The sequence below is a fragment of the Gopherus flavomarginatus genome, chromosome 1, assembly GCF_025201925.1.
Source record: "Gopherus flavomarginatus isolate rGopFla2 chromosome 1, rGopFla2.mat.asm, whole genome shotgun sequence".
Taxonomy (NCBI): domain Eukaryota; kingdom Metazoa; phylum Chordata; order Testudines; family Testudinidae; genus Gopherus; species Gopherus flavomarginatus.
Window position 1 is genome coordinate 147,186,055 of NC_066617.1, and position 27,207 is coordinate 147,213,261.

The following is a 27,207-nucleotide window of genomic DNA, read 5'->3' on the forward strand; positions in this document are numbered from 1 at the left end:
GCATATGTTTCCAGGATTGGGAGAAGAATGGAATGTACATCAACAAAATTCTGAGCTAGGATGGAGAGATTTAATGCAAAAGGAGATAGGCATCATGAACCCAGTCCCTGGCTGCCTCTGAAAAACCTGCCTTTGTGCCTGTCTATTGGCTGTGAAATGGACAGGAAAGTGGAGACATATGGTAAGTTAAATATCTTTCCTGGAATGAATGCACATTGTTTCAGATAACTTTAATGGAATGCTGCATTGTTCTCTTTTTTCCCACACAAAAACTGAGCTGCTACCCACGCACTTGTCCTGATTCACTCACCCTTGGCAGCCTTCTTCTCTGCCAGGAGAGAAAGATTAAAGCAGGGCAAGTCATCCCAACCTCTTTAACTCTCCTGGAACCCAGGAGAACATTGCAAACATTTTCTTCTAACAAAATCTAAGGAATGCTGCACTGTTTTCTTTCCCTTTTAGACCAAAGCTGCCCTCTCCCCCACCATGCTTTGCATGGCCCCTGCAGCCTGCCTCTCAGCTGAGAGAGAAAGTGTGAAGCTGTTACAAATGTTCCAACTTCAATAACTTCCCTGGGACACAGCAAAGCAGTACAGACATTTCCCTCAGACAACTTTAAAGGTGTGGTGAGCTGTGTTCTCTTCCCCGCACCGGGATGAAACCCATCCCCAGAAAGAAGCTCTGGGATGCTTGCTGCCCCAGAATGCTCACTGTCTTATAGGCAACTGAGGAAAGGACAGATACAAGACTACACTGATATTTTGAAACACCACTTAGGACCTAGCGTAGACTCAATTTAGTACAGTTAAAACAGACTTTTGGTCAGATTTGAGTGGGAGAGTGTTGGTACCTCTAAACCTCATCTGCTCTGGACTTCAAATAGCTAATCCAGTTATAAAGGTATTAAAATGCATCTGCATTAGTAGTGTTTCAAATGGAGTTAGCTGATACTTTTTAAAAAACTTCTTTTTTCATGAATAAGACAAGGTCACTGAGGGGGAACCAATCCCACAAAACCCAGTGAGGTAATCCAAGATAAATCATCAGCTCCCCTCCCCCACAGCAACAGGGCCAAGCTCTGCTCTGGTGGTTGCTGAGGGGACAGGTGGCTCTGATGGCTGCTGCTTTTACCTCTTCTGGAGGCTGTCTGCAAATTTATGTGGAAGTCACTGCATCAGTTACACTTGACTCACATTTCCATCCTTTTCTTTGCAACCATAAAAATTAGGAAAATTCATATTTTCATGAATGCTTAGACTCTGATCCCAGCATACAGTTCTAGGAGCTGTGGTACTGGGCATATGCATATTACATCTGTGCCTTAATCTGGCCTTCCCATGACTCTTTCTATGAGGGGGAGTGAAGCCTGAAAAGCCAAGCAAAGCCCACAGGATAATATTTTGAACATCTATGCATTGTGCTGTGAGTTGTGTGACATTTTCATATCTCAGATGGAGAAAATTTGGTTTATGGGTGAAGCCTGGAAGAGTATCACTAATTTTGTTTTTTTAATTTGACCCCTGGTCATAATGATGCTTTAACCCATAAAGATGAAAATCCTTTTGCTCTGAATACTTTGTGAGGGGGCAGCTCACTTCAACCAGTTATGTGCGAACTTCCTGTGCAGTTGTAGCCGGAACACCACAGCAAATAATTGTTTCCTCCTTTGTTTTATGTTGACTCTCTACTAACACGATAGACACTCTTTCTCATATTTTTATGCCGTATGAAGATATCAGCACATCTGTTCCAGGATTCCAACCAAGGATCTCTGACATCCACACAGGTATCATCACCAAATGTCTTGGTAGCTTTTGTTATTAGACTAGATAATTGAAGGAGGTTGGTTTTTAACTTTGTCTTCTTTTTTCTCTTATAAATTTAATACAAGTGGTTATAAACATTACTATTGCATTAATCAACATTAGCATTAGTATGGGCTGTCCCTGCAGCATGTGAATTGGCATTTGTGCTCCTTTTGCCTTCTGTAATGTATTTGGTTGTTTTACCATTAAACACCAAGGGTAAACATTTTCAAAAATGGCTAATAATGTAGGCATTTTTGAAAACTGTACATCGAAGGTATAAGATCTTTTCCAAGCCAGGAATCAGATCTTGAGTTTAGAAAAGCTTTGTTTACAAACATTCAAAAAATCCTATTTGAAAAAATTAATTGAAGCTGGTTGAGAAATTATTCTAGTCCTACTGATTGAAAAATGGGTGAGAATCCAAAACTAAAGTGTGATGACTCATGTCAGTGTATTAAATCAGGAGTTGGTATGCTTTGGGTTGCTATAGATAAGTTTATACTGAACTAGGTGATGTTCTGAACCCTACAAAAGTCAGAGAAAAAATACAAAAGGACCTGGAGAGGTTAGAAATAAGGTTAGGAAAAGGGGAAGGTACTCTTTTTATGTAACATAATCACACTCATGTTGCTTCTCTTAGCAGTTTCTTGAGAACTCTGGTGGTCTCTGGCACAGGAGTTTTTGGTATAGGGTGCTCACCTTAAATTGCTCTTATTATTTTGGTGGAGCCTGGGTTTGTTGACCTTCAGGGCATGGTTCAAGACTCATCTTTTCATTCTTGCATTTTCTGAGGATGGAATATGACACATTGCTTGTCCAAAGCTGGAACTGGGATGATGATTTTGAGTTTTGCTCTCTGTCATAGAATTGAGAGTGTTAGAAATTATGTAGTGAGGGTCTGGCTATGGACGATACCAACAATAGATAGCATATTTTAATTTTGTTGGTAATAGGTTTGTACAGATACAATTGATTGGAACTTACTAAGCAATTCTATTCCAGCAGGCGATGCACAAGTAGAAATAGACTAGTTCCATCTGTCTGAGCTATATTGGCTCTAAGGGGCTAAAAAGATTTTTTTTTAAAAATCTAACTTATTTTTGACACTAAGCCAAGTCAGCAGCTATGATCTGAATATGCACAGATCACATACTCACTGGGGAAGAGGGTATCAATTTTACATAGTTACTTTTTCAGAGTAGCTCCTCACTTTAAGTTTTTCTGGAGTCTGTGCTCCCATATGTCACACATGTAGCTCTAGAAGAGTGCTCTGTGCTGGACACTCTCCATGCTGCTGTGTGGAGTCCCAAACCACTGGAGCCAGGAGTTCTGAAGCTTCCTTGGCTATCAATAGAGTGCAGAAGTGTTTCCTCTTCTGGCTTCTCTGGCACATCTCGTGAGTGTAGGCTGTCTGTTATCATCTTATGCAAATGGGGCCACATGGCCCAACTAACATAGGCCCCTAGGACCAGTGCTGACCCCTGCCACCCAGACTCTCCTGTAGCTTAAACACACCCTCTTGCAGAACTCCAGCCTTGTGAGCATTCTAGATTTACTGTTTTAACTCATCAGTGACAAAGGCAACAGACACATCGGCTTCGTAATAGCTTCTAAACACCATTTCTCTTTACTTAGATAGCAAGAGACATACACAGATCTAGGCAAAATAATCATTTTGTCTACACATCTCCCTGCCTCAGGTTCCTCACCACTTGAGATAGCAAATGGGCTTGGGCAGAGCCCTTTGGGGTGTCCAGGATCTTTGTTTCCTGCACACAGTTTCTCTCTGGAATCACAGATTCTTGCTCCCTCACTCTCTCTCTCTCTCTCTCTCTCTGTTCCAGGACACTGGACAGCTCTCTTTGTTTGACTTTGGCTGGTGCTGCAGATAAACAGGACACCTTGCTACAATAGCAGGCCTCTCTCTTGCTCTCTCCTGTCCAAAGTTTACTGTTCCTTCCCTGCTGTGTGAGTCTCTCAAGTTTATATGTCTCACATCCAACACCTGATTCCTTTGTTCTGCTGCTGGAGATACCCCAGTCTCCAGTCCCAACCTCCTGCAAACTGGCTTTTCCCAGTCTTCAGCTATCCTATTTTTCTGTCAGGACCAGGTCTGTTCACTGCTTAATAGCCCTTAATAACTGTCTCTTTCAAAGAAGACATGTAGGCTCCATTTCCCTGTGTTGCCACCCATGGCAATTTCGGTCCAACGTGGAGATAAAAGAGAAAGAAGTGGGCAACTAGCACCACATTCTAAACAGTGTTTGCTGCTTGATAAACATACATACAGAGACCTCAAAATCTCAGATTAAAGATGTACATTGACAGATTCCCAGACTGTCACACCACACTTTTCAAGTGGGATTTTAAAAGACACTTAAGAAAATTCACTTTGAATTTCAGTGGAAACTGGATGCTTAACTCCATGAGGTCCCTTTGAAAATTTTGCCCTTCAAATATATTTTTTAAATATTAAGTCAAAACCTGACTTTCTAATGTTTGTTTTTATAAACCTTCAGTGTTAACAAGTTGATTTTTTGTCTTTTGTTTTGTTTTTAATTTCACTGTTTAAATTACTAACATGTATTGACAGCTCCAGTTTGGGAAATTTTATTCTCTGGAAATATAAATAGAGGTCAGACATTAGAACCCAATTCCCAAAGTTTTGAAAACTGAGCCCCCTTTTAACTAAATTTCCACACTGTATTAGAAAATGTGATAAGAAATTGACACTGGACTCATTGCTCTAGTATATGATTTCTTTTCATCACAAGAACCTTGATTGGATTTTCTAAAAGACAGCTCATTTGTGGCATAAAATAGGTACTGGTGCTTTTTGTTTGCTCTGATGGGAGTTTCACAGATATGTCATGTCAGTTATTCATCATATCCCATTACCCATCTCAATACACTTGAGTCTAAACTCTCTGTTCTATAACCCACTAGAAATGAGTGAACAGGATGTGACCTACTCAGAGTTGAAATTTCACAGTCCTAATGAACTGCGAAGCAGACAGATTGCTGAGAAGGCCAAGAATAAAGGTACCATGCCTTAAAAGCTTCTAGTTCTATATATACTGGTGTTTCACTGTAAAGACTCAAACCTCTTCCTCCAGTAACTAACTTTCTTCAACTGTGTTTGCTAGAGGGCTTTCCCTTCACACCCTGCTCCGGTTCTTGTCCTGCAGACAGCAAGCAGCAAAAGACCAGTAGTCCAAAGCACCGACAATGCAACATTTATTGGGGTTAGTTTCCAAGCAATCATATTCCGAAGCCCTTCACACCAGTCAGGCTTATCTCTATACACCGATAGAGTCTGTTCCCCAGTGTCCCCTTTCCCAGGTCTGACTCCACAGAGTGTTTACCCTATGTGCCTCTTCCCAACTTTGATGCCGCAGAGCATTTACCCCAGGTCCCCCTACCCAGCTCTGAAGCCACAGAGCCTTGCCTGTGTCCCTGTTCCCATTTTCCCTGCCCCTTAGCAAATATGATTCCAATTTCCCTTCCCCCCACTTCCTGTTTGACCCCAGTTTACATAGTAATATTCTCAGCTATCCCTTAACCAATCATTTTACTGTAATTCAACTAACCAGTCTTAACATATTGTAACATAATTTTGTATCCAATTATATCCCACTACCCTAATTAACTTACACCTAGCAAAATTAATTATACAGCAAACAGAAACAATTAGAGAACCAGACAGATTAACAATAGAAAAGTGAGGGCCATAAAGATAAAACAATACAGAAATGATGGTTTCACAACCACAACCATTGATAAGTGATTTCTTGCTAGACAGGATGCTATCAAACTATGTTTTCTTTAACCCTCTTAAGATCTGTTTTTTTATCTGATGGTGATGGGCACTATCAGGACAGGATCATCTTTCTAACAGCCCAATAGCGCCTTATTTTAATCGACTGGTTTGGAATGTGAGGATGTGACTGTTTGCTTCCCAGCTTATGGCTGCCCCTGCTGTTTAGCCAAAGACCTTAGCCTAAGAACAAGGCCTCAGACTATCCTAGTGAGAGAAGGCCCATACACAGGTGGACAGTGATTTTGATTCTTTATTTTATACCTCTATAACTAGCTAAGTGATAAAAAAAACACATAAATTCTTAAAGCAGGGATTCTCAAACTGGGGATCGGGACCCCTCAGGGGGTCACAAGGTTATTACATGGCGGGTCACAGGCTGTCTGCCTCCACCCCAAATACCGCTTTGCATCCAGCATTTAAATATATAAAAAAGCGTTTTTAGTTTATAAAGGAGGGTCACACTCAGAGGCTTGCTATGTTAATGGGGTCACCAGTACAAAAGTTTGAGAATTACTGTCTTAAAGTATAGGCCTTTACAGGCAGGCCTGAATATCCATATTCTACAAGTGTTTGCTTATGTTCTGTTACTGGTAGCTGATAACAAATCTGGGCCCAAATTGTCTATAGCAGGCAGAGAGATCTTAACGGTTCTTGATCAAAAGTGTTTAATCAAAGTTTTTTCAACAAAAATGACTTTTAGACCAAATAATTTTGATTTTTTGGTTTTGGTTGAAATTTTTCATTTTTTAATTAAAGTGTTGAAAAGAAAAATATTGTTTCACTTCAAAAATGTTGTTTAAGTTAAAGGTTTGGGGTTTCTTGTTTTGTTTTGGTTATTAAACTTCCTTTATCTCTCCTTTTTTCCAAAGGAAAAAGAGGGGGAGATAAAAGGTGACAGAAAATGGGGCAACCCTCCCCCCCGAAGCAAAATTCTTACACTTCTTTTTAAATTTGGAAACTAACTGAAATTTATTAATTTTTTTTCGATTTTGTTATGAAAACAATAAAAATGAGAAATTTTCAACAAAATGAAAAATGTTCATGAACTTCTATCTTTCAGTCAGTGCTAGTCACAAATCTGCCACCAAAAAGTGTCTATTTGCTACAGTCACTTTCATTAGCTACACAGGTAATGAATGGAAACTATTACTGTTTTGTTTTTTGTTTTTTTTCATATACCGCCTTCAAGTTGCAGAGCATAAGTCAAGCACTGACTACCTGAGGTTAGGAAGAAACCTTTTCCACAGGGATGTTTTTGCGTATTGTCCTTTATATGGGATTTAAACCTTTCTCTGAAATATTAGGTACTAGCCACTGTTGGAGACAGGATGCTGGACTAGAAGGACAATTGTTCTGATCCAGTATGGCATTCCCTGTGTTCTTATTTTAGTCCTGGTTGGTTGGATTCTGTCCATGTGTCACATATACTGCCTAAAGAAATTTCAATCTGACACCAGATTCTGAGGATAGGGAGCTCACTTTATTTGATTTTCTCCCTTCTCCTTTCTATTAGATTCTTCCTCCCTGCCTCCATACCTGCAGCTCATTTTAGTGATTCTTGGAATCTTCTGCCTGGTTTTGTTGGTAACAATAAGTGTCCTGGGTGCTAAGGGTAAGTACTTGCAGAGAAGACACTAAGTAGGCCAGATCCTCAGCTGGTGTAAATTGGCATACATCCATTGTTTTAACACAGTTACCTGTATATTCTCAGATAATGCATTCTGTACTCAAAGAGTAAGTGCTGTAAGTTTAGATGGATACACTGTATTGTTCATTCAAAAACAGTTTTTTACCAAAGTATGGAATCCTCAGTAATCAGTTATGCCTTGGTACCTCTCTTCTTAATTTATACCCATTTGATTCATAGACTGATAGATTGTAAGGTCAGAAGGAACAAGCGAATTCATCTAGTCTGACTTCCTACACACTGCAGGCCACAGAAAGTCACCCACTCCTGAAGTAAACCCCTAACCTCTGTCTGAGTTACTGAAGTCCTCAAATCATGGTTTAAAGACTTTTTAAGTTACAGAGAACCCACCATTTACACTAGTTTAAACCTGCAGGTGACCCATGCCCCAGGCTGCAGAGGAAGGGAAAAAACCAGCAGAGTCTCAGCCAATCTGACCCAGGGGAAAACTCTTTCCTGTCTCCAAATATGACAATCAGTCAAACCCTGAGCATGTGAGCAAGACCCACCATGAAGATACCTGAGAAAGAATGCTCTACAGTAAATCAGAGCCCTCTCCATATACTGTCCCATCTACAGGCATTGGGGATTTTTGCTACTGGCAGTCGCTGATGGGACACATGCTATCATAGGCAACCTCATCATACCATCTTCTGCATTAGCTTAACTTAAATAACTCCTCTCCATCACTGGTATTTAGCCCTCTGATGTATTTATAGAGAGCAATCATGTCTCCTCTCAGCTTTATTTTAGTTAGGCTAAACAAGCCAAGCTCTTTGAGTCTCCTTTCATAAGACAGGTTTTCAATTCCTTGGATCATCTCAGTAGCCCTTCTCCACACCGGTTCTAGTTCGAATTCATTTTTCATAAACACGGGAGTCCAGAATTGCACATAGTATTCCAGATGAAGTCTCACCAGTGCCTTGTATAATGGTATTAACACTTCCCTGTCTCTACTGGAAATACCTCGTCTGATTTATCCTAGCACTGCATTAGCTTTTCTCATGGCTGCATCACACTGATGGCTCATAATAATCCTGTGACCAATCAATATAGCCATCCTTCTCTGTTGCTTCCAACTGGTAAGTTCCCAGTTTGTTGTTAGTCCCTAAATGCATGACCTTGCCCTTCGTACTATTAAAATTTCATCCCATTTCTATTACTCCAATTTACAAGGTCATCCAAATCTTCTTGTATTATATTCCAGTCCTCCTCTGTATTGGCAATACCTCCCAGTTTTGTGTCCTCTGTAAATTTTATTAGCAAACTCTCACTTTTGGTGAGAAAATTATTAATATAAATGTTAAATAAGATTGGTCTCAAGACTGATCCCTGAGGAACTCCACTAGTAACCTCATTCCAGCCTGACAGTTCACCTTTCAATACAACCCGTTGTAGTCTCTCCTTTAACCAGTTCCTTATCCACCTTTCAGTTTTCATATTAATCACCATCTTCTCCAATTTAAATAATATTTTCACATGTGGAACTCTATCAAATGCAATGATTCATTTCTATGGGAAGAACAAACAAATCAAAGCAGATGTAATCAAATAATTTTATGAGACACTTTGGTGGAGATTAAGTTAGAGACACACACTAAAGGAAATGTTGTTAAACTATAACTACTTTTGAAATTTGCATGTAGTATTAATGCACAAAAGAATTTAACATGATGACATTGGAACAAGATAAACTCATCAATAAGGCCATATCTACACTAGAAATGGTTTGCCAGTATATATATAACAGCAAACTGTGCTAGAGTATATGAAGGTTATACTGGCAAAAAGGTGATTTTGATGGTATAGTTTATAATGGGTCCCTGAGCAAAATAAGTTGTACTGGCAAAAACACTTATTTTACCAGTATAAGCTGTGTTTACACTAGCATTTAGTCAGTAAAATAATATTGCAAAAATCCCCCCAAGCTGACATTGCTAAACTGCCAAAAGTTTCTAATGTAGACCTGGCCTATGGAGAGAGAGAAAGAGATTCACAAATTCAAGAGACAAATAGGCTTTACTACAGAAAGACCTTCAAGCTCACCCCTTTCCACAGCACTAACTGGCAATGTGCTACTTTGTTTATCTTCACCATCAACACTATAATTTCACAGACAATTTGAAAACCATACCCTATGGTGTCAACTACCAGAGGGGTAGCCATGTTAGTCTGGATCTGTAAAAGCAGCAAAGAATCCTGTGGCACCTTGTAGACTAACAGACGTTTTGGAGCATGAGCTTTCATGGGTGAATACCCACTTCGTCAGATGCATGTAGTGGAAATTTCCAGGGGCAGGTATATATATGCAAGCAAGCTAGAGATAACAAGGTTAGTTCAGTCAGGGAGGATGAGGCCCTGTTCTAGCAGTTGAGGTGTGAAAACCAAGGGAGGAGAAACTGGATTTGTAGTTGGCAAGCCATTCACAGTCTTTATTTAATCCTGAGCTGGTGGTGTCAAATTTGCAGATGAACTGAAGCTCAGCAGTTTCTCTTTGAAGTCTGGTCCTGAAGTTTTTTTGCTGCAGGATGGCCACCTTAAGGTCTACTATTGTGTGGCCAGGGAGGTTGAAATGTTCTCCTACAGGTTTTTGTATATTGCCATTCCTAATATCTGATTTGTGTCCATTTATCCTTTTCTGTAGAGACTGTCCAGTTTGGCCGATGTACATAGCAGAGGGGCATTGCTGGCATATTATGGCGTATATTACATTGGTGGACATGCAGGTGAATGAACCGGTGATGGTGTGGCTGATCTGGTTAGGTCCTATGATGGTGTCGCTGGTGTAGATAGGTGGGCAGAGCTGGCATCGAGGTTTGTTGCATGGATTGGTTCCTGAGCTAGAGTTACTATGGTGCGGTGTGCAGTTACTGGTGAGAATGTTTCAGGTTGGCAGGTTGTCTGTGGGCGAGGACTGGCCTGCCACCCAAAGCCTGTGAAAGTGTGGGGTCATTGTCCAGGATGGGTTGTAGATCCCTGACGATGCGTTGGAGGGGTTTTAGCTGGGGACTATATGTGATGGCCAGTGGAGTCCTGTTGGTTTCTTTCTTGGGTTTGTCTTGCAGTCGAAGGCTTCTGGGTACACGTCTGGCTCTGTTGATCTGTTTCCTTATTTCCTCGTGCGGGTATTGTAGTTTTGAGAATGCTTGGTGGAGATTTTATAGGTGTTGATCTCTGTCTGAGGGGTTAGAGCAGATGTGGTTGTACCTCAGTGCTTGGCTGTAGACAATGGATCGTGTGATGTGCCCGGGATGGAAGCTGGAGGCATGAAGGTAGGCATAGCGGTCCGTAGGTTTTCCGTATAGGGTGGTGTTAATGTGACCATCACTTATTTGCACCGTGGTGTCTAGGAAGTGGACCTCCCATGTAGATTGGTTCAGGCTGAGGTTGACGGTGAGTTGGAAGCTGTTGAAATCGTGGTGGAATTTTTCCAGAGTCTCCTTCCCATGGGTCCGGATGATGAAGATGTCATCAGTGTAGCGTAGGTAGAGAAGGGGCATGAATGGACGAGAGCTGAGGAAGCGTTATTCCAGGTCGGCCATAAAAATCTTGGCATATTGTGGGGCCATGCGGGTGCCCATAGCGGTGCCACTGATCTGGAGATATATATTGTCATCAAATTTGAAATAGTTGTGTGTGAGGATAAAGGCACAGAGCTCAGCAGCCAGTTGTGCTGTGGAATCATCAGGGATACTGTTCCTGACAGCTTGTATTCCGTCTGTGTGTGGGATGTTTGTGTAGAGAGCCTCTACATCCATGGTGGCTAGGATGGTGTTTTCTGGAAGGTCACCAATGCATTGTAGTTTCCTCAGGAAATCAGTGGTGTCACGGAGATAGCTGGGAGTGCTGGTGGCATAGCGTCTGAGGAGAGAGTCCACATATCCAAACAGTCCTTCAGTGAGAGTGCCAATGCCTGAGATGATGGGGAGTCCAGGATTTCCGGGTCTGTGGATCTTAGGTAGTAGATAGAATAACCCTGGTCGGGGCTCCAAGGGTATGTTGATTTTGTTCCAGTGTTAGTGTAGGGAGTGTCCTGAGTAGATGGTGCAGTTTCTTAGTGTATTCCTCAGTGGGATCTGAGGGAAGTGGCCTGTAGAATTTGGTATTGGAGAGTTGTCTGGCAGCCTCCTTTTGGTAGTCAGACCTGTTCATGACGACAACAGCACCTCCTTTATCAGCCTCTTTGATGATAATGTCAGGGTGGTTTCTGAGGCTGTGGACGGTATTGCGTTCTGCACGACTTAGGTTATGAGGCAAGCGATGTTGTTTTTCCACAATTTTTGCCTGTGCACGTCGGCAGAAGCATTCAATGTATAGGTCCAGACTGTCATTTCGACCCTCAGGAGGCGTCCATGTGGAGTTCTGCTTCTTGTGCTGTTGGTGAGAGGGTACCTGTGTATCAATGCGCTGTTCGGTGTTGTCCTGAAAGTATTCTTTGAGTTGGAGACGGCGAAAGTAGGCTTCCAGATCGCCGCAGAACGGTGTCATGTTGGTGGGGGTGGCACTGCAGAAAGAGTCCCTGAGATAGGACAGACTTTTCTTCTGGGCTGAGTGTGTAGTTGGATAGATTGACGATATTGCTGGGTGGGTTAGGGGTACCACGGTTGTGGCCCCATGCCAATATTTTATATGCCAATATTTTTATGGCCGACCTGGAACAATGCTTCCTCAGCTCTCGTCCACTCACACTCCTTCTCTACCTACACTACATGCATCTGACGAAGTGGGTATTCACCCACGAAAGCTCATGCTCTGAAACGTCTGTTAGTCTATAAGGTGCCACAGGATTCTTTGCTGCTTTTACATACCCTGTGGATGACTCAAATGTAGAAGAAACCACATGTTCAGATATAATAACAAGCGTGCATTTTCATCTATCTCCTATGACTAGACCAGATCATTTCCCACCTCCTATTCTACTCAGATGGGTTCCCTAATCCTTGACGTCATAATTTGCCCACTCTGACTAAAATGAGGTTGTAGTTTCCCTTCAGCAGATTGTTGTGGTTTGCCTCTTGTAGAAGTGCTTATTTATGAGGAGGACAATGTTGTGCAAATAGTTTCCCGTGTCACTATTGTGCCCTCTCATCTGAATGGCCCCTAATGATTTTTTTTATATGATGCTATTTAGTTTTGCAGAATCCCGGCTTTCATTTGCAAAAAGTCAATCTATTATTATAGTTGCAAAGAAAACCTCAAAAATGAATGTCAGAGATGCCTAAGTGATTCCAGGAACAATAGCCCGAAAAGGGAAGAGCTGCCCCATTCCTCTCAGTGAGGTTGTCATAAACAGATAGTTAAGGGTTAATGTCTCTTTTACCTGTAAAGGGTTAACAAACAGGGAACCAAAAACACCTGACCAGAGGACCAATCAGGAAACAAGATACTTTCAAATCTCGGTGGAGGGAAGCCTTTGTTTTGTGTTTTTGGGTTTTGCTTTGTTCTCTCTGGGTCCTGAAAGGGACTAGACATGAAACCAGGTTTCTTGCCAATCTCCCTGCTACAATCTCTTATATATTCAGAATAGTGAGTATTAAGTAGGAAAGGCGGTTATAGTCTTTTGATTGTTTTCTGTATTTGCAAATGTGTAGTTTGCTGGAAGTATTTTAAATTGTATTTTGTTGGAGGGGGGCTTCTCTCTAGTGTCTATAAGCTGAAAGACCCTGTAACTGTTACCATCTAAATTACAGAGACAACTTTTACTTTTTTTCTTTCTTTTTATTAAAAGTTTTGCTTTTTAAGACCTGTTTGATTTTTTCCCCTTGTTGAGACTCAAGGGAATTGAGTCTGTACTTACCAAGGAATTGGTGAGGGACACGGAGAGAGAAGGGAGGGGGGAAGGGTGGAATCCCTTTGTTTTAGATTCACGGAGCTTGAATCTGTCTCTCTCTCCAGGATAGCCCAGGGAGGGAACACCTGGGAAGGAGAGAGAAGAGGGGAAAAGACCTAATTTCTCTGTGTTGTGATTCAAGGAGTTTGAATCACGGTGATCTCCTAGTGTACCCAGGGCGGGAAAGATCTAGGAGGAAGAAAGGAGAAGGGGGGGGAATGGTTTATTCCCCTTTGTTGTAAGACTCAAGGAATTTGGGTCTTGGGGTCCCCAAGGAATGTTTTTGGGGGGACCAGAGTGCCCCAAAACACTATATATTTTTGGGTGGTGGCAGTATGTCAGATCTAAGCTGGTAATTAAGCTTAGATGAATTCATGCTGGTACCCCATTTTTTGGACTCTAAGGTTCAGATTGGGGATAGAATACCATGACAGAGGTGTTAACTCAGATACCCACTGATGATGATTTAAATGTTATCTTTAACTATTTAATTCTTCATGTAAGAAAGGAGAGGGAGGATCACAAATCAGCACAATCTGCCTTTACAAACAGCTAATTTTGGTGCTCGACATGGCTGGCATTTTGGAGATAATACTTTTTAAATTCCCTCTTGGACAAAAAGGAGCCATGCTAAAGAAGCCTAGAAGAGCCCATGGGCATATTCAGGCCCCACTGAGGAGGAGCCCAGTGGAGCTCAAAGCATGATCATATTTTGAAAACGATCTGTATAAGTTGTACCTCATTTTGATAACTAACATGGAACAAAACTTATTCTGTGTGTTGAGTTTAGGATAGTAGCACTACCCTTTCCCGCAATTTAACAGAGATTAAAAATCTGTGTTGGTTATATAATGATTTTGCACATGGTTTTTTAGTCAGGTTACAAAATCAGTCTTTTTCTTTTACTATCTTAGTGGACCTGTAGAGCAAAAGACAATTGATTTAATAAAGGTTACTGCAGTTTCAGTTTTATGTGGTACAGCTTTGTTACTTTATTATTAATTTAAGTTCTTCAGAATGAAAACCCCAACAAACAGCATGAATTATTCGAAAACCTGAGCACCTTGCATCCTCCACAGCCAATTCCTGTGATTAGACTAAAGCAGTTTCTACCTCCTCTCTTCTCCAACAGACCCCTGTTCCCCATTCCCCATAATTTCCCACTCACACTAAAAAGGCTGCTGTGGGTTCCCTGCTGCAGAAGCACTTTGTTGTGAGGATCACAATGCTGTGTTATGCCTTGCAGTGTTGCTTTATGTTCATGTGCTTGTTTGTCTGTTTCTTGCTGCCTTTCCCAGATATAAAAGCAGCAAAGAATCCTGTGGCACCTTATAGACTAACAGATGTTTTAGAGCATGAGCTTTCGTGGGTGAATACCCACTTCGTCAGATGCATGTAGTGGAAATTTCCAGGGGCAGGTCCACTACATGCATCTGACGAAGTGGGTATTCACCCACAAAAGCTCATGCTCCAAAACGTCTGTTAGTCTATAAGGTGCCACAGGATTCTTTGCTGCTTTTACAGATCCAGACTAACACGGCTACCCCTCTGATACTTTCCCAGATGTATTTCATTTTCTTCATCTCCTCTGTTCATGACCCACAAACCCTTGTACAAAAAATCATGTTCAGGATCTGTGCAAAGTAGAGGACCAGGAGACAGAAGATGATGGAGAGTAAAGATTATTGTCCTTAACCAAAAATCCAGTCTAGACATGTGGTGTCATTAATTGTCAATCAACATATTTTAGCGGACACATCCAAAAACTGTAGTCTAGACAAGATCATAGAGCGCTTTACTTGGGTCAGTAAGCAGCCAATGATCAGTATCAGATTTTAAACACCAAGTCACTAGTATCTGACTTCACTAAACTCCACAACAACCCATTGGAATCTTAGCATGTCACTGAAGATGTTCCAGGTCCATGAGGCAGTACTGGATGTGTCTTTTGCTCCAGGTGAACCAGCAACAGAAAAATGGCTATTTATTCATGATCATTTGATCTCATCTTCTTCTATGCTTTCATTAAGCATAATTGTGTTCATCTGCCTGTTTCATCCACATTCCACTTGGGAGAGTCCTCAAATTCAGTTTACTTTGCCCTCTTTTCCCATAGAATTTCCTCCCCTAGAAATGAAGCACATTGTTAAGATGGGACATTTTCATGTTATCAGTGGTTGGATTCCTTGCCATATAACCCTAATTTTCCACCCTCATCGAATCCTGTTCCTACGACTCTTGTCACCTATTTGTGGTCTTTGACTTCATGCTGAAATCTTCCCCACTCTCACTATTCCTCTTTCCTGGTGCAGAAACTTGAGGACTTCTTCAAAGAGAAGATCAACTCCTCCCCATTTTCTGTCCTCTTCTCCCTCCACTGTACCCTGAAAACTCTCTTTTCTTCTGCAAAAGAAAGCAACCTTTCCTTATCCCTGTCTGGCTGTCATTGGCTCTCAGCTAAACAGACCCGACATTTCGGTAACACCTCTTTCATCAATTAATTCCTTCCTCCTTTGTCTAGTGTTATTGTTAAATGTTTTCACCTTTCATCTTTTCTTCTGAACCTTTTCCTTAATGGATTTCAAAGTTGCACTCAAATTTATTCTTTAGGTCTTTTTCCTTCCTTCCTTCCTTCCTTTGCAACTGTCTATAAAATATATAATGCATTCAGTAGGTGAGTCCTTATTTGTACATGTTTTTCCAGTGTTACAAGGGAGTGGGAGGATCTTGAAAATTACCTTAAAATACCATATAATTTATGAACAGCTCCTTCCTTCCTTCCAGTGATTTCTCCATCTTTTGATAAGGCATCAGATTTTTCAGGTTCTCTCATCCAGCGCAACGTGGCTTGATTGGATTTCATGGTAGCAATGTTGTGTGCTGTACCTCTGAGTTTTAGCAAGATTTTAAATGGATTTTATCTCTATTTAGGGTTTTCTTTGGAGCACATCCATGTCAACTCCTGTTACTTCATTCTGCCTAAATCCCTACCTGTTTTCCTTGCTACTTAGCTTGGATATTGGCAGCACCAGTGTATCTAGTTTTGATTTCATTGGAGTGATGATGACACAAAACCAGAGTAACAGAGTGGTGAATCAGCCATTAAGAATTGACAGTCTTTCAGTCTCTTAAAATATTCACTGCCTCCATACCAGAGATTAGAAATCAAACTAAATTGCCAATTGTTATTAATATGTTCCATTTAAAAACCACCCAGTGCTTTTTTTAATATCCAAGTAGCATTTACTATTTTGCTACCAAAAAAATCTGAAAAATTAAACATATCTCTAAGCAGACCTATAGAACAAAAGGCAACTTGTGAAAACTTACAAAATTTACAAGTGGTATAGTATGTGTGAATTTATTCTGAATTTCAGTTCTGCAGAACAAATCCCTCAACAAGCAATGTGAAATTGTGGACAATATCACCCAACTGCAGAAAACACTGGAAATCTACCACCAGCAAAGAGATGATCTCCAAGCAAAGAGCACAAACCTCACAAATATTATGAACATGAAAGGTAGCAACTCAGGTTCACTATTTTGTTATAGTCTATAAAATAACATTTGTGTTTCATTAGACTCCTATTCACCTGTGCACACACTGCCCAAGGGCCTGATCTAATGGTTGTTAACACTGAAAGCTACAAATAATTCTATGCAAAAATGTTGAGCATCCAGCATGAGTTATACTCTATGATCCCTGGGACTCTAACTTCAGGGGTTTGTAACATGGGCATATCTGTTTCCAATTTGTCACCAAAGTCTTTCCTGTCCCTTTGGGAGTGACAGGATGTGTCCAACAAATGGCAAACTGAGGTGGTATAGCTCAGTGGTTTGTGCATTGGCCTCCTCAATCTTGGGTGGTGAGTTCAATCCTTGAGTGGGCCAATTAGAGATCTGGGGCAAAAATCTATCTAGAGCTGGGCCCTGATTTGAGCAGGGGGTTGTACTAGATGGCCTCCTGAGGTCCCTTCTACCTCTAATAATCTATGATTCATGTCACCTATTTCACATGTGATGTTTCCTTCCTGGGTGTTCTTATTCATAGGGCCCACAAATAATTGCAATTTTTGTGACCATCAATAATAGCAATTCACTGACAAGACTGGGTCAGCATTTAAGTGGATCAACATTGTCAGTACGCTAGTGAGACGTAGCATACACTGATCAAGCTCTTCCATTTCAGGCCTATGCTTGCAGATGCACATGCCAAGGACAGTGCTAAAAGGTGACAAATGAAAGAAATCCTGGTGTCTTTCTTAAAATAAATAAATAAATAAAAAATAAGTTGCAGGCTTAGGTCCAGTTTTTCCTTTTCATTTTTTAATGGAAAAATCTTTATCATTCCTGATAATTTGAGGATGTTTCTTAGTTGCACCTGAACATATGTTGGACCTTTGATCAGACAGTGACTCTGCAGTTCAGTCTCTTCTCTATTACATTGGTTGCATGTAAGTTCTTCTCTGGGGCAGATGGTGCCTGCCCTAGTTCCATTAATGGTGCTAGCCTCCTCTAAGTAAGGAGGGTGAGGCTATGCTACCTCTTGAAATCTGCATGTTTGTTTTCTAATTGTCCCAAATTCATGGCCAACTACAGATAATGCATCGGCTGAACCTGAGACACACAGACTCAGCAGTAGAATTAATTACTTTTCGTTTCGAATCACAAACATGTGCCACTTGAAGACTCTATTCCAGTATAGAATGGTGGTGCACAAACATGCCAGTGCAGCTAATATGTTATGACCCCTCACATGAAACTGCATCACACACAAATGTGATGGATTTATAATGTCTTTTTTTCAAGGAGATAAATGCAGACCTTGCCCAGAGAGTTGGATTCAGCATGGAGAGAAGTGTTACCATTTTTCTAAGGACATGAAAACATGGCACAAGAGTAAAGAATACTGCTCTTCTTGGGGATCCCTACTGCTTAAAATAGAGAACAAGAAAGAGCTGGTAGGGAATTTACCCTGTTGTTTTGTTTCCTGTATATTGTGAACTATATCTTCCATATATCCCTGTGATGGGGAGATAGAATATGGTTATAAAATGAATGGGCATGTTGTTAGGATAATATGGCCCACTAAACTGCCTTGTGTTGTATTCCATGCACAATTTCTTAAGAGAGCTTGACCAGACTTTGAGCACCGGAGAAGTGAATGAATAAAAATTCTAAAACTACCTGAAGGGCTTAAAGGAAGGGTGATGATACCAGGTCTCAGGTTTAATGCTCAGTACAGCTACATGAGGGGGGTGGGGGGATGGCAAGAGACTGAAACGCATTTCTACTATCTCAGTAAAGGGCCCAAGATAGCGCTCTCTGCTCATTGTGAAGAGAGTGTTTCATCTCCTTCCACAGTAATTCCCTTGGATAATTAATGTGCTTGGCCAATATCTGGCCAGCATACTGTCTGTGAGCATGACTCATTAGCTTTCCTCCCATCCCTTATATCCACACTCAAACTCATATCAGGGTTTGAGCTGATTTGCTTTTGTTTCCACACAGGGTTTCATAAAGTCTCACGTCTCATTTCACTGGATTGGACTATCCCGTACGGCTATTGGTCATGGCTGGGTGTGGCAGGATGGCACAGCACACCCCACTAACCTGTAACTCTCAGGCACACCTAGAAATTGTTCAGTTATTTTTATATCCTTGTGTATTTGTTACCAAATTTTTACTATGTCGGTGGGAAGGGGAATAAAGATTATTCAGTACCCCCAAGTAGGTCCCACAGTTCTGACCCACCTGGGTTGATGTTTCCTCTAGAAAGAGGCATTGTGTCAGACAGTATGGGAAAAGGGCTCATTTAATCCCTCCAAGGATTTCAGAGTCCAAGCCATCAGGTGCAGCTGAGTCTAGCCAAGCTCAGAAAGATCATATATGTGGGCTGAGCTCCTTCTTGGAAGTAGAGAGTGGGGTTTGCTGATTGGAAGCCAGGATGAGGGTCTCTGGACACCTTTGATTTGTCGGATGTATGATTTAATTTGATTACAGAGCTGAGTTTTTCTTGTTGTGAGGATTTTTTTTGTTATTTTATTGATAAAAACATGAAGATTCAGACTGAGCTATCTGAATCCATGGTTTCACAGCACAGACTTTTTGAAGCACAAACAGAGTTATCACTTATTGAATTTCCATCGGAGTTGTTTATTGAGTTTCTAGAAGTGCTGTTAATGAATGGTCCAAACTGAGCAGGGTTTAAAGGGTCAAAGTAATAAAGTCACATTACACATACACAAATACATTACAAAAATGTTATTAGGGTTACAAATTTAAGCACTCAAAAGTCAGAAAATACAAGACTTAAGGTTTCCTGTGCAAACTTAATTCAGCTCCCTTTGTGCATAGCATTATGCAGAGGTAGTCAATTATTTTTTGTTAAGGTCCAAATTTCTTAGTCAAAGTCCAGACTCCAGAGAAACATTTTTGACACTGCAGTGAAAATAATGATAATGAGTAAATAAATAGATTTTGCCATCCATTCAAAAGCATCTGGAGGTTTGGTTTTGGCCCATGGTCCTCCTACTGACTACCCCTGTTACATGACCACATACTGTTGTATTTCCATAGGATGCCTGCCTCAGTCAGTGCACAGAATGGATGTGCAATATTTTGCTTTATATCCATAGTACAATCCATGCCCCTAGGCCTTATTGACTGCATTCAGTGCCAGACATGAAGGCAGAATTATGGCGTTCATCACTATAGTATCCAAGTGTTTCACAAACATAGGTTAATTTATCTTCATAACACTGCTGTGAGCTGAGGGGGAGGCATGATGCTTGTGTTGCAGATGGGGAGCTGAGGCACAGAGATTAAGGATGAAGTAGAACTGGTTGAGTAATTTATTGTCAGAAAATCTTTCTGAAGAAAAAAAAGCTGTTTTTATAAATGCCCTAGGTGGGTCAGACTGCTACACATACGTGTCTGAGATAAGTTACATATAACAGGTAAGGCTAAAAGCTCTGTCTCAGAGGAAAGACTTTTCAGCCAGCACTAAGAGACTGATTATGACCCCCTAATTTACATTAATGAGCAGTTAACCACATTAGTAATAATCTAATTAATATCTGCAGGATTACTGCTCTAAGTGACTACTCACCTATGTTTGTAAGGGGATCAAAGTCTGTCCCTGAAAAAGAGAAGTAGCCCACAGTGATACAAGCCATATGAGAAGCCCAGGACTGGAATTTGAGGAGGGCCACAGGGCAGGACGGAGTGGCATTGGTGGGTCCGTGTGGGGCGCCCAGGACTGGGAATGGCAGGGGGGCTGCCAGGCAGGATTGGGGTTCATTACGAGAGTTGTGTGGAATGAATGAAACTTGTTCAAAACCAGCCTGCAGTCTGTCTAGCCCTAGTCAACTCTTCCCCCAATTTTCATATTTTAATCAATTCTGCTTGTCTAGGGTCCTGAACCATCCCAAAGCTATTTCTTTCTTTGTATATGGCTGGCATCTACCCCCAAGATTTAGGCATTTTATAAGTTTGTTTGTGATTTCACCAAGTCTGATGTGTCTGACAGTAAAATATTTCTCTTAAAAGTTTTCCAGTAAAGATACAAGAGCCTGGAGAAAAATGTGCACTTTTCAAAGCTGAGGAAGCCTTCTCCCATAACTGTACAGGCCAATATCGCTGTATTTGTGAAAAGAGGGCTACTCGGCAAAAGACTACTGAATTGGCACAAGGAAGATAACAGTATTCATGGTGATCATAACCGGGGACATTCCAAAGGGAAAGAGAATTCACCCCTTGAGTTTGCAGAGTTGCCACCTTGAGCTGGGATACTTCATCTGTTAGAAGCTGATCTACTGTTGTTGTTTTGCTGCATAGCAGGTTAAATAAGTTAACAAATGTATTATGTTATGAAAACTCTTTGTAACACTCCTAGTTACACTAAAACCCATTTAGTAGCCGCTTGTTAAATTGAAAATCTCCTCTAATAAAATAGAAATTCTATGAACCAATTCATTTGGCTCTACGTCAGCATAAATGTGCCTATTTAATATGAATTACAATTGAGCATATTTCTTTTTTAATGTCAGTTGAAAAGCTTTTATGTCCTGCACCAAGCAACACTGAATATCAATCACTGACCATATGGGAAACTGCACAATATTTTCTTCTCTCAGTTAATTACACTGTCATTATACATTCCCAGGCTCCTTGTATGCTTTGTGTATGCAACAATTATGTGAAACTGAAGCACTGACAGCAGGAAGTTGCAACAATGATTTCATATTCTAGCAGTGAACAACTGAATTTTCTACATGTCAGTACAATGACTAGTACCATGGGTCAAACTTCATTGACCTGCTTCAATATAAATGTTAAACTACATATAAAAACAACTTCTTATACTGTGGAATAGTCTCTTTTGAGAAAAGTGATGAAAACCCCAGTCTGAAATATTTATGAATAAGATTGGTCAATGTTAACATAATTACTTATGAAAACTATGTTAAAAGAATGTCACTGTGGTTGCAAAGTCAAGCACCCAGAGGTTAGGAAGTCCCCTATTTATAGGTGCCTTTGATTATGTCATTAAAGACTGCATGGTAATGAAATACAAGGGGGCTGAATTAAGGTTGCACAGGCAATCATAATTTTGCATTTTCTAATTTTGAGCGCTTCAGTCTGTAATGCAAAGATTCTTTTAGCAATTTTTTAAATGTAATTTATTTTTTCAGAATGGAAAAAATAAGTTCTATTACATATAATTACCACATCATGAGCAACACCTGAATCCTGAACTTTCAGCACTGCAGTTCAAATTGCTATCACTTAGGGTACATCTACACTATGGGAGTATTCCGATTTTACATAAACCGGTTTTGTAAAACAGATTGTATAAAGTTGAGCGCATGTGGCCACACTAAGCACATTAATTCGGTGGTGTGTGTCCATGGTTGGAGGCTAGTGTTGATTTCCGGAGCGTTGCACTGTAGGTAGCTATTCCGTAGCTATCCCATAGTTCCCACAGTCTCCCCCGCCCATTGGAATTCTGGGTTGAGATCCCAGTGCCTGATGGGGCAAAAATCATTGTCGCGGATGGTTCTGGGTAAATGTCATTAGTTATTCCTTCCTCCAGGAAAGCAATGGCAGACAATCATTTCGCTCCCTTTTTCCCTGGATTGCCCTGGCAGACGCCATAGCATGGCAACCATGGAGCCCGTTCAACGTTTTTTTACTGTCACCATATGTGTACTGGATGCCGCTGGCAGAGGCGATACTGCAGCACTACACAGGAGCATTCATTTGCTTTTGCATGATAGCAGAGATGGTTATCAGGTGTTTTGTACTGTCTGCTGCTATTGTAAATTGGTAATGAAATGACAGCTATCTGTTATTCTGTACCATCTGCTGCTATCATGAGTGCTCCTGGCTGAGGTCGGCCGGGGGGCGCAAAAGCAAAAATGGGAATGACTCCCTGAGTCAATCCCTCCTTTATGATATCTAAAAATAGTCAGTCCTGCCTAGAATATGGGGCAACTGTACTAGAGAACCAGTGTATCAGAGAACCAGAGAGCACAGCTGCTCTGTGTCAGATCCTGCAGAAATGATGAGCTGCATGCCATTCACGGGGGTTTCCCCTGCAACAACCCCAACCGTTGCTTCCTTCCTCCCCAACCTTCCTGGGCTACTGTGGTAGTGTCCCCTCCATTTGTGTCATAAAGTTATAAAGAATGCAGGAATAAGAAACAGTGACTTGTTAATGAGATAAAATGAGGAGGAGGCAGCCTCCAGTTGCTATGAAAGTCCAGGCAGGACATTAAGCGGTGTGGGGGAGAGGAGCCCAGCATCCCGCTGCTATGACAGTCCAGGCAGTACAGAATCTTTACTTTACACATGAAAGGGAGGGGGCTGATTGAAGCTCAGCCCCCAGTTGCTATGATGAAGATAGTTACTAGCCATTCTGTACCATCTACTGGGAATGACCAGGAATCATTCCTATTTTTACCCAGGTGCCCCCCACAGCTAGCCTCACCTGAGGCCGGCCAGGGGTATTCAGCAGCTATCAAGCATATTGTACCATCTGCCACCGGGGAGGGAAGAGGAGCAGATATGCTCTTTACTGCCACAGCATCGCGTCTATCAGCAGCATTCAGTACACATAGGGTGACATTAAAAAAAATCAAGAAATGATTTTTTCCCTTTTCTTTCATGTGGGGGCAGGAGGGGGTACATTGACGAGCTATACCCTGAACCATGCCGGACAATGTGTTTGAACCTACAGGCATTGGGAGCTCAGCCAAGAATGCAAATACTTTTCAGAGACTGCTGTGGACTGTGGGATAGCTGGAGTCCTCAGTCCCCCCTCCCTCCCTCCATGACCGTTCATTTGATTCTTTGGTTTTCCGTTACGCTTGTCATGCAGCACTGTGTAGCACTGCAGTACAAATTGCTATCACTTAGTCCTGCCTCAGCTCAGGGGCCTGGATTTGATGACCTCTAGAGGTCTCTTCCAAAGCTACATTTCTATAATTTAATAAATGTAGCAATATATCCTGTTTCCCAACTTCTGCCTGGCAGGGCTGTGGGGTTTGGAATATGTGCTAATAACAACATACAGGGAAATCTTATAACTTCACATACAGGGTTGCTACATATATTTCACCATGACAACACTGATGAAGTGATGAGTTTTCAAATGATACCTCACAAGGCATACCCTGTACAAAGATTATTACAATTGTGTGCAGGATGTGAATACAGGGACATTGCCTGTGATAATGGGTCCACAACTGATTGAGACTATACTCTAAAAGTATAGTCTCAATCTGAGGAAGTGGGTATTCACCCACGAAAGCTCATGCTCCAAAACGTCTGTTAGTCTATAAGGTGCCACAGGATTCTTTGCTACTCTAAAAGTAGTTATTAATGGTTTGCTGTTAAATTGGGAAGACCTATCTAATGGAGGTCTCACAGCGGTCAGTCCTGGCTCTGTTACTGTTCAATATTTTCATTAATTACTTGGATCATGGAGTGGAAAGTATGCTTATAAAATTTGTGAATGACACCACACCGGGAGGGGTTGCAATCACTTTGAAGGACAGGATTAGAATTCAAAATGGCCTTGACAAATTGAAGAATTAGTCTGAAATCAACAAGATGAAGTTCAGTTAAGACAAGTGCAAAGTAATACACTTTGGAAGGAAAAATCCAATGTACAACTACTGGCTAGGTGATAATAGTGCTGAAAAGGACCTGTGGGTTATACTGGATCACAAATTGAATCTTAAGTCAAGAATGTGTTGTGGTTGCAAGAAAGGTTAATATCATTGTGGGATGTATTAACGGAAGAATCATTTGTAAGATACAAAAGGTAATTGTTCTACTCCACTTAGCAGTGTTGAAACCTCAGCTGGAGTGCAGTGTCCAAACTCTATTTGAGGTAATAAACTGGTGTATTATTCCCTGAAAGGAGCAATGGGTTTAATACATTTGGACTGTCCAGGAGAGGTCTGGAGAGTACAAGACATACAATTCTGGGGGGAAATCCAGGATTGGGAGTGTGTTGGGGTCATTCTGCAGTATAACCAAGGCTGGTGAGAGCCAGAATGTAACTCAAATGTATCTGGCAGGCTGCAGCTACTCACAGAAATTCAGGATATGACTTGTATGCTGGATGGCTGTTTGTGACTGGCCCAGGGGTGAGCTACTGCAGCAAAGCAAGGCATCCAAGATTGCAGGAGAAGGGTGACACAACCCCCTCACTGGTCTAAATTGTACCCTGGTATGTCCCATGCATCTTATAGTAATATTATCTAGATCACATTTTCCTAGTTTGCTTCTGAGAATATTATGTGGGACTATATCAAAAGGCTTATTAATATCAAGATATATCATACCTACTGCTTCCCCTCTGGACCAGTAACTCTGTCAGATAAGGACATTAGGTTAGTTTGGCAAGTTTTGTTCTTTACCAATCCATACTGACTATTCCTTATAAACCTAAAAGCCTTCAGGTGTTTACAAATTGATTGTTTAATAATTTGTTCCAGTGTCTTTGCAGATATCAGTTAAGTTTACTGGTCTATATTTCCATGGGTTCTTTTTGTTCCTCTTTTAAAGATAGGTTTGCCCTTCTCTTTTCTTCTAAGATTGGATTACTCACCCGTCCTCACCATGCGGGATCGATGTCTGTGGCTCCCCCTGTCGATTCCGCAACTCCGTTCGGGTTGGTGGAGTTCCAGAATCGATATAAGCGCGCTCGGGGATCGATATATCACATCTAGATGAGACGAGATATATCGATCCCCAAGCAATCAATTTTAACCTGCCGATACGGCGGGTAGTCTAGACGTAGCCAGAGATGGAGTGGGTGTGGAGGGGAGTGCGTATGTAAGCACACTGTCTCATTAAGTTCAGACAGCAGCCGAAAGCAGCCAATCCTGAGGCAGAAGCTGGTGCAAAGACAGCTGGTGTCCCCCGTCCCATCACCCCAGCTCAGCAGAGTCCGGTACATCAGTGAGGGGAGGGAGACACTCCAACATCAGCCCCCTGCCTCCCTCCCTGGATCTGCACAGCACAGCACAGCACAGCAGGAGTCTCTTCCCCCCACCCAGCAGCAGCCTGACCGCCACTGTGGTCCTAGTGCTGGGGAGAGCAGGATTCTGCATTAATCTTTTGATCCCCTCTGAATTCTCCCACAGCCGCCTCTCCCCACAGACCAAGGAGATCCACCCCCTCCTCTGTAGTCCAGGCAGGGAGCCGACATGCTTAGCTGGGCAATACCTATGTGATCTCTCAATACTGAGAAATTTCAACGCTTCCTGGGGCTTTGAAAGAGGTGGGGCACATATCTGTGTAGCTGGATGCCGGGCTGTGGAGTTCAAACCAGTGAGCAGAGCGGTCATGGTGGGCATTGAGAGATACCTCCTGGAGGCCAGTTATGATGATGTAACAAACGCAGTGTCTACACTGATGCTTTGTCGAAGTAACTTTGCTGCAAAAAGCACCATGCCTCTTGTCTAAGTGGTTTTATTTTGTTGGCAAAGCGGGAGAGTTTTGTTGGCGGGAGGAGCATTGTAGTGTGTACACCTCTTCTGTTTTGTCAACAAAAGTTGCCTTTTTTTGACAAACCTGTGTAAAGTAGACAAGGCCAAACTCTAAGATTCCTCCATTTTAAGAGCAGTGTGGTGGCTGGGCTGGGTTCCTACTGGAGGCTGGTATAGCATACCTGGTAAGAAGTGGCCACCGGTACAGGCCTGTATGCAGTCAATGTAAAAGTGCTTCTGTGGCAGCACTTTAAGGACGCTCCTTAAAGTGCTACCACAGCAGCGCTTTAACGTTGCTGCTCCTTTTGCCCCACCCTGTCAGCCACTGGAGCCTCAGGCAGCATGGGCCAGGCAGTGCAAAAGGGCTGGCTGGGGGAGGCTGACTCCCAACCTCACCCCTTCTGCCAGAGGCCCCGCCCCTTCCAGGAGCCCGGAGCCGGGCCGTGTGCCAGAAAGCTTTCTATGTTGCTTTCACTTCTGGTTCTTCTTTTTATCATCATGTCACATTCTAGCAGCATTTCCCACCACCTGCCCACTGACCCAAGTCAGAAACTCTCTTTGTCCAGCACCTGTTTCTGCTCTTGACCTAGGTGTAAGGGGACTGTTGCCCCCTTACTAACATTCAGTGGGGGTGTTTTGGTTGCTAGTTCTCAGCTCTAAAAGGGGAGGGGTCGATGGGAAATCAGGACCCTGAAACACTCCCCAGGAACAATGGCGAGAGCCCAATGCTCCAGGTCAACCTGATTGACAGGGCGGGCAGGCTAATCAAGAAGACAGAAGGCCAGGGTGGGTCCTGTCCTCCATGTGAGGTGGAATTGCCTGGTCAGACAGAGTGGGGCCGAGCTAAGGAGAAAGCAGGGGCTCAAAGCTGAGCTGGAGAGCAGAGCCATGCCAGATCCAGAGGGGCCAGAGCTGCAGTAACAGAGCCAGAGACACAGCCCAGGGAGGGCAGATCCTGTGCTGGGAACAGAGCTGCAGCCACAGAGCTAAGAGGCACAGCCCAGGAAAAGCAGATCCTGTGCTGGGAGCAGAGCTGCAGCCATAGAGCCAGGTGT

At 42.1% G+C, this 27,207-nt stretch overlaps 1 protein-coding gene across 1 annotated transcript; it reads left to right on the forward strand.

Annotated features, from left to right (window-relative positions):
- Positions 1-60: 60 nt before the first annotated feature.
- LOC127043011 (C-type lectin domain family 12 member A-like) lies at positions 61-20,952 on the forward strand. The gene is made up of 5 exons (XM_050936682.1): positions 61-181; positions 1,700-1,786; positions 16,523-16,666; positions 17,955-18,106; positions 20,697-20,952. Exons 1-5 carry the CDS (start codon positions 61-63, stop codon positions 20,748-20,750), a joined length of 558 nt encoding a protein of 185 aa, XP_050792639.1. The 3' UTR covers positions 20,751-20,952.
- The last annotated feature ends 6,255 nt before the right edge of the window (positions 20,953-27,207 follow it).

Excerpts from the sequence above, each read along its gene's own strand:
- LOC127043011 (XM_050936682.1), top strand. The coding sequence starts at position 61 with ATGGAGAGATTTAATGCAAAAGGAGATAGGCATCATGAACCCAGTCCC. Across the intron at positions 182-1,699 it reads CAGGAAAGTGGAGACATATG|ACACTCTTTCTCATATTTTT; the intron begins GTAAGTTAAATA and ends CTAACACGATAG. Across the intron at positions 16,667-17,954 it reads AAATATTATGAACATGAAAG|GAGATAAATGCAGACCTTGC; the intron begins GTAGCAACTCAG and ends CTTTTTTTCAAG.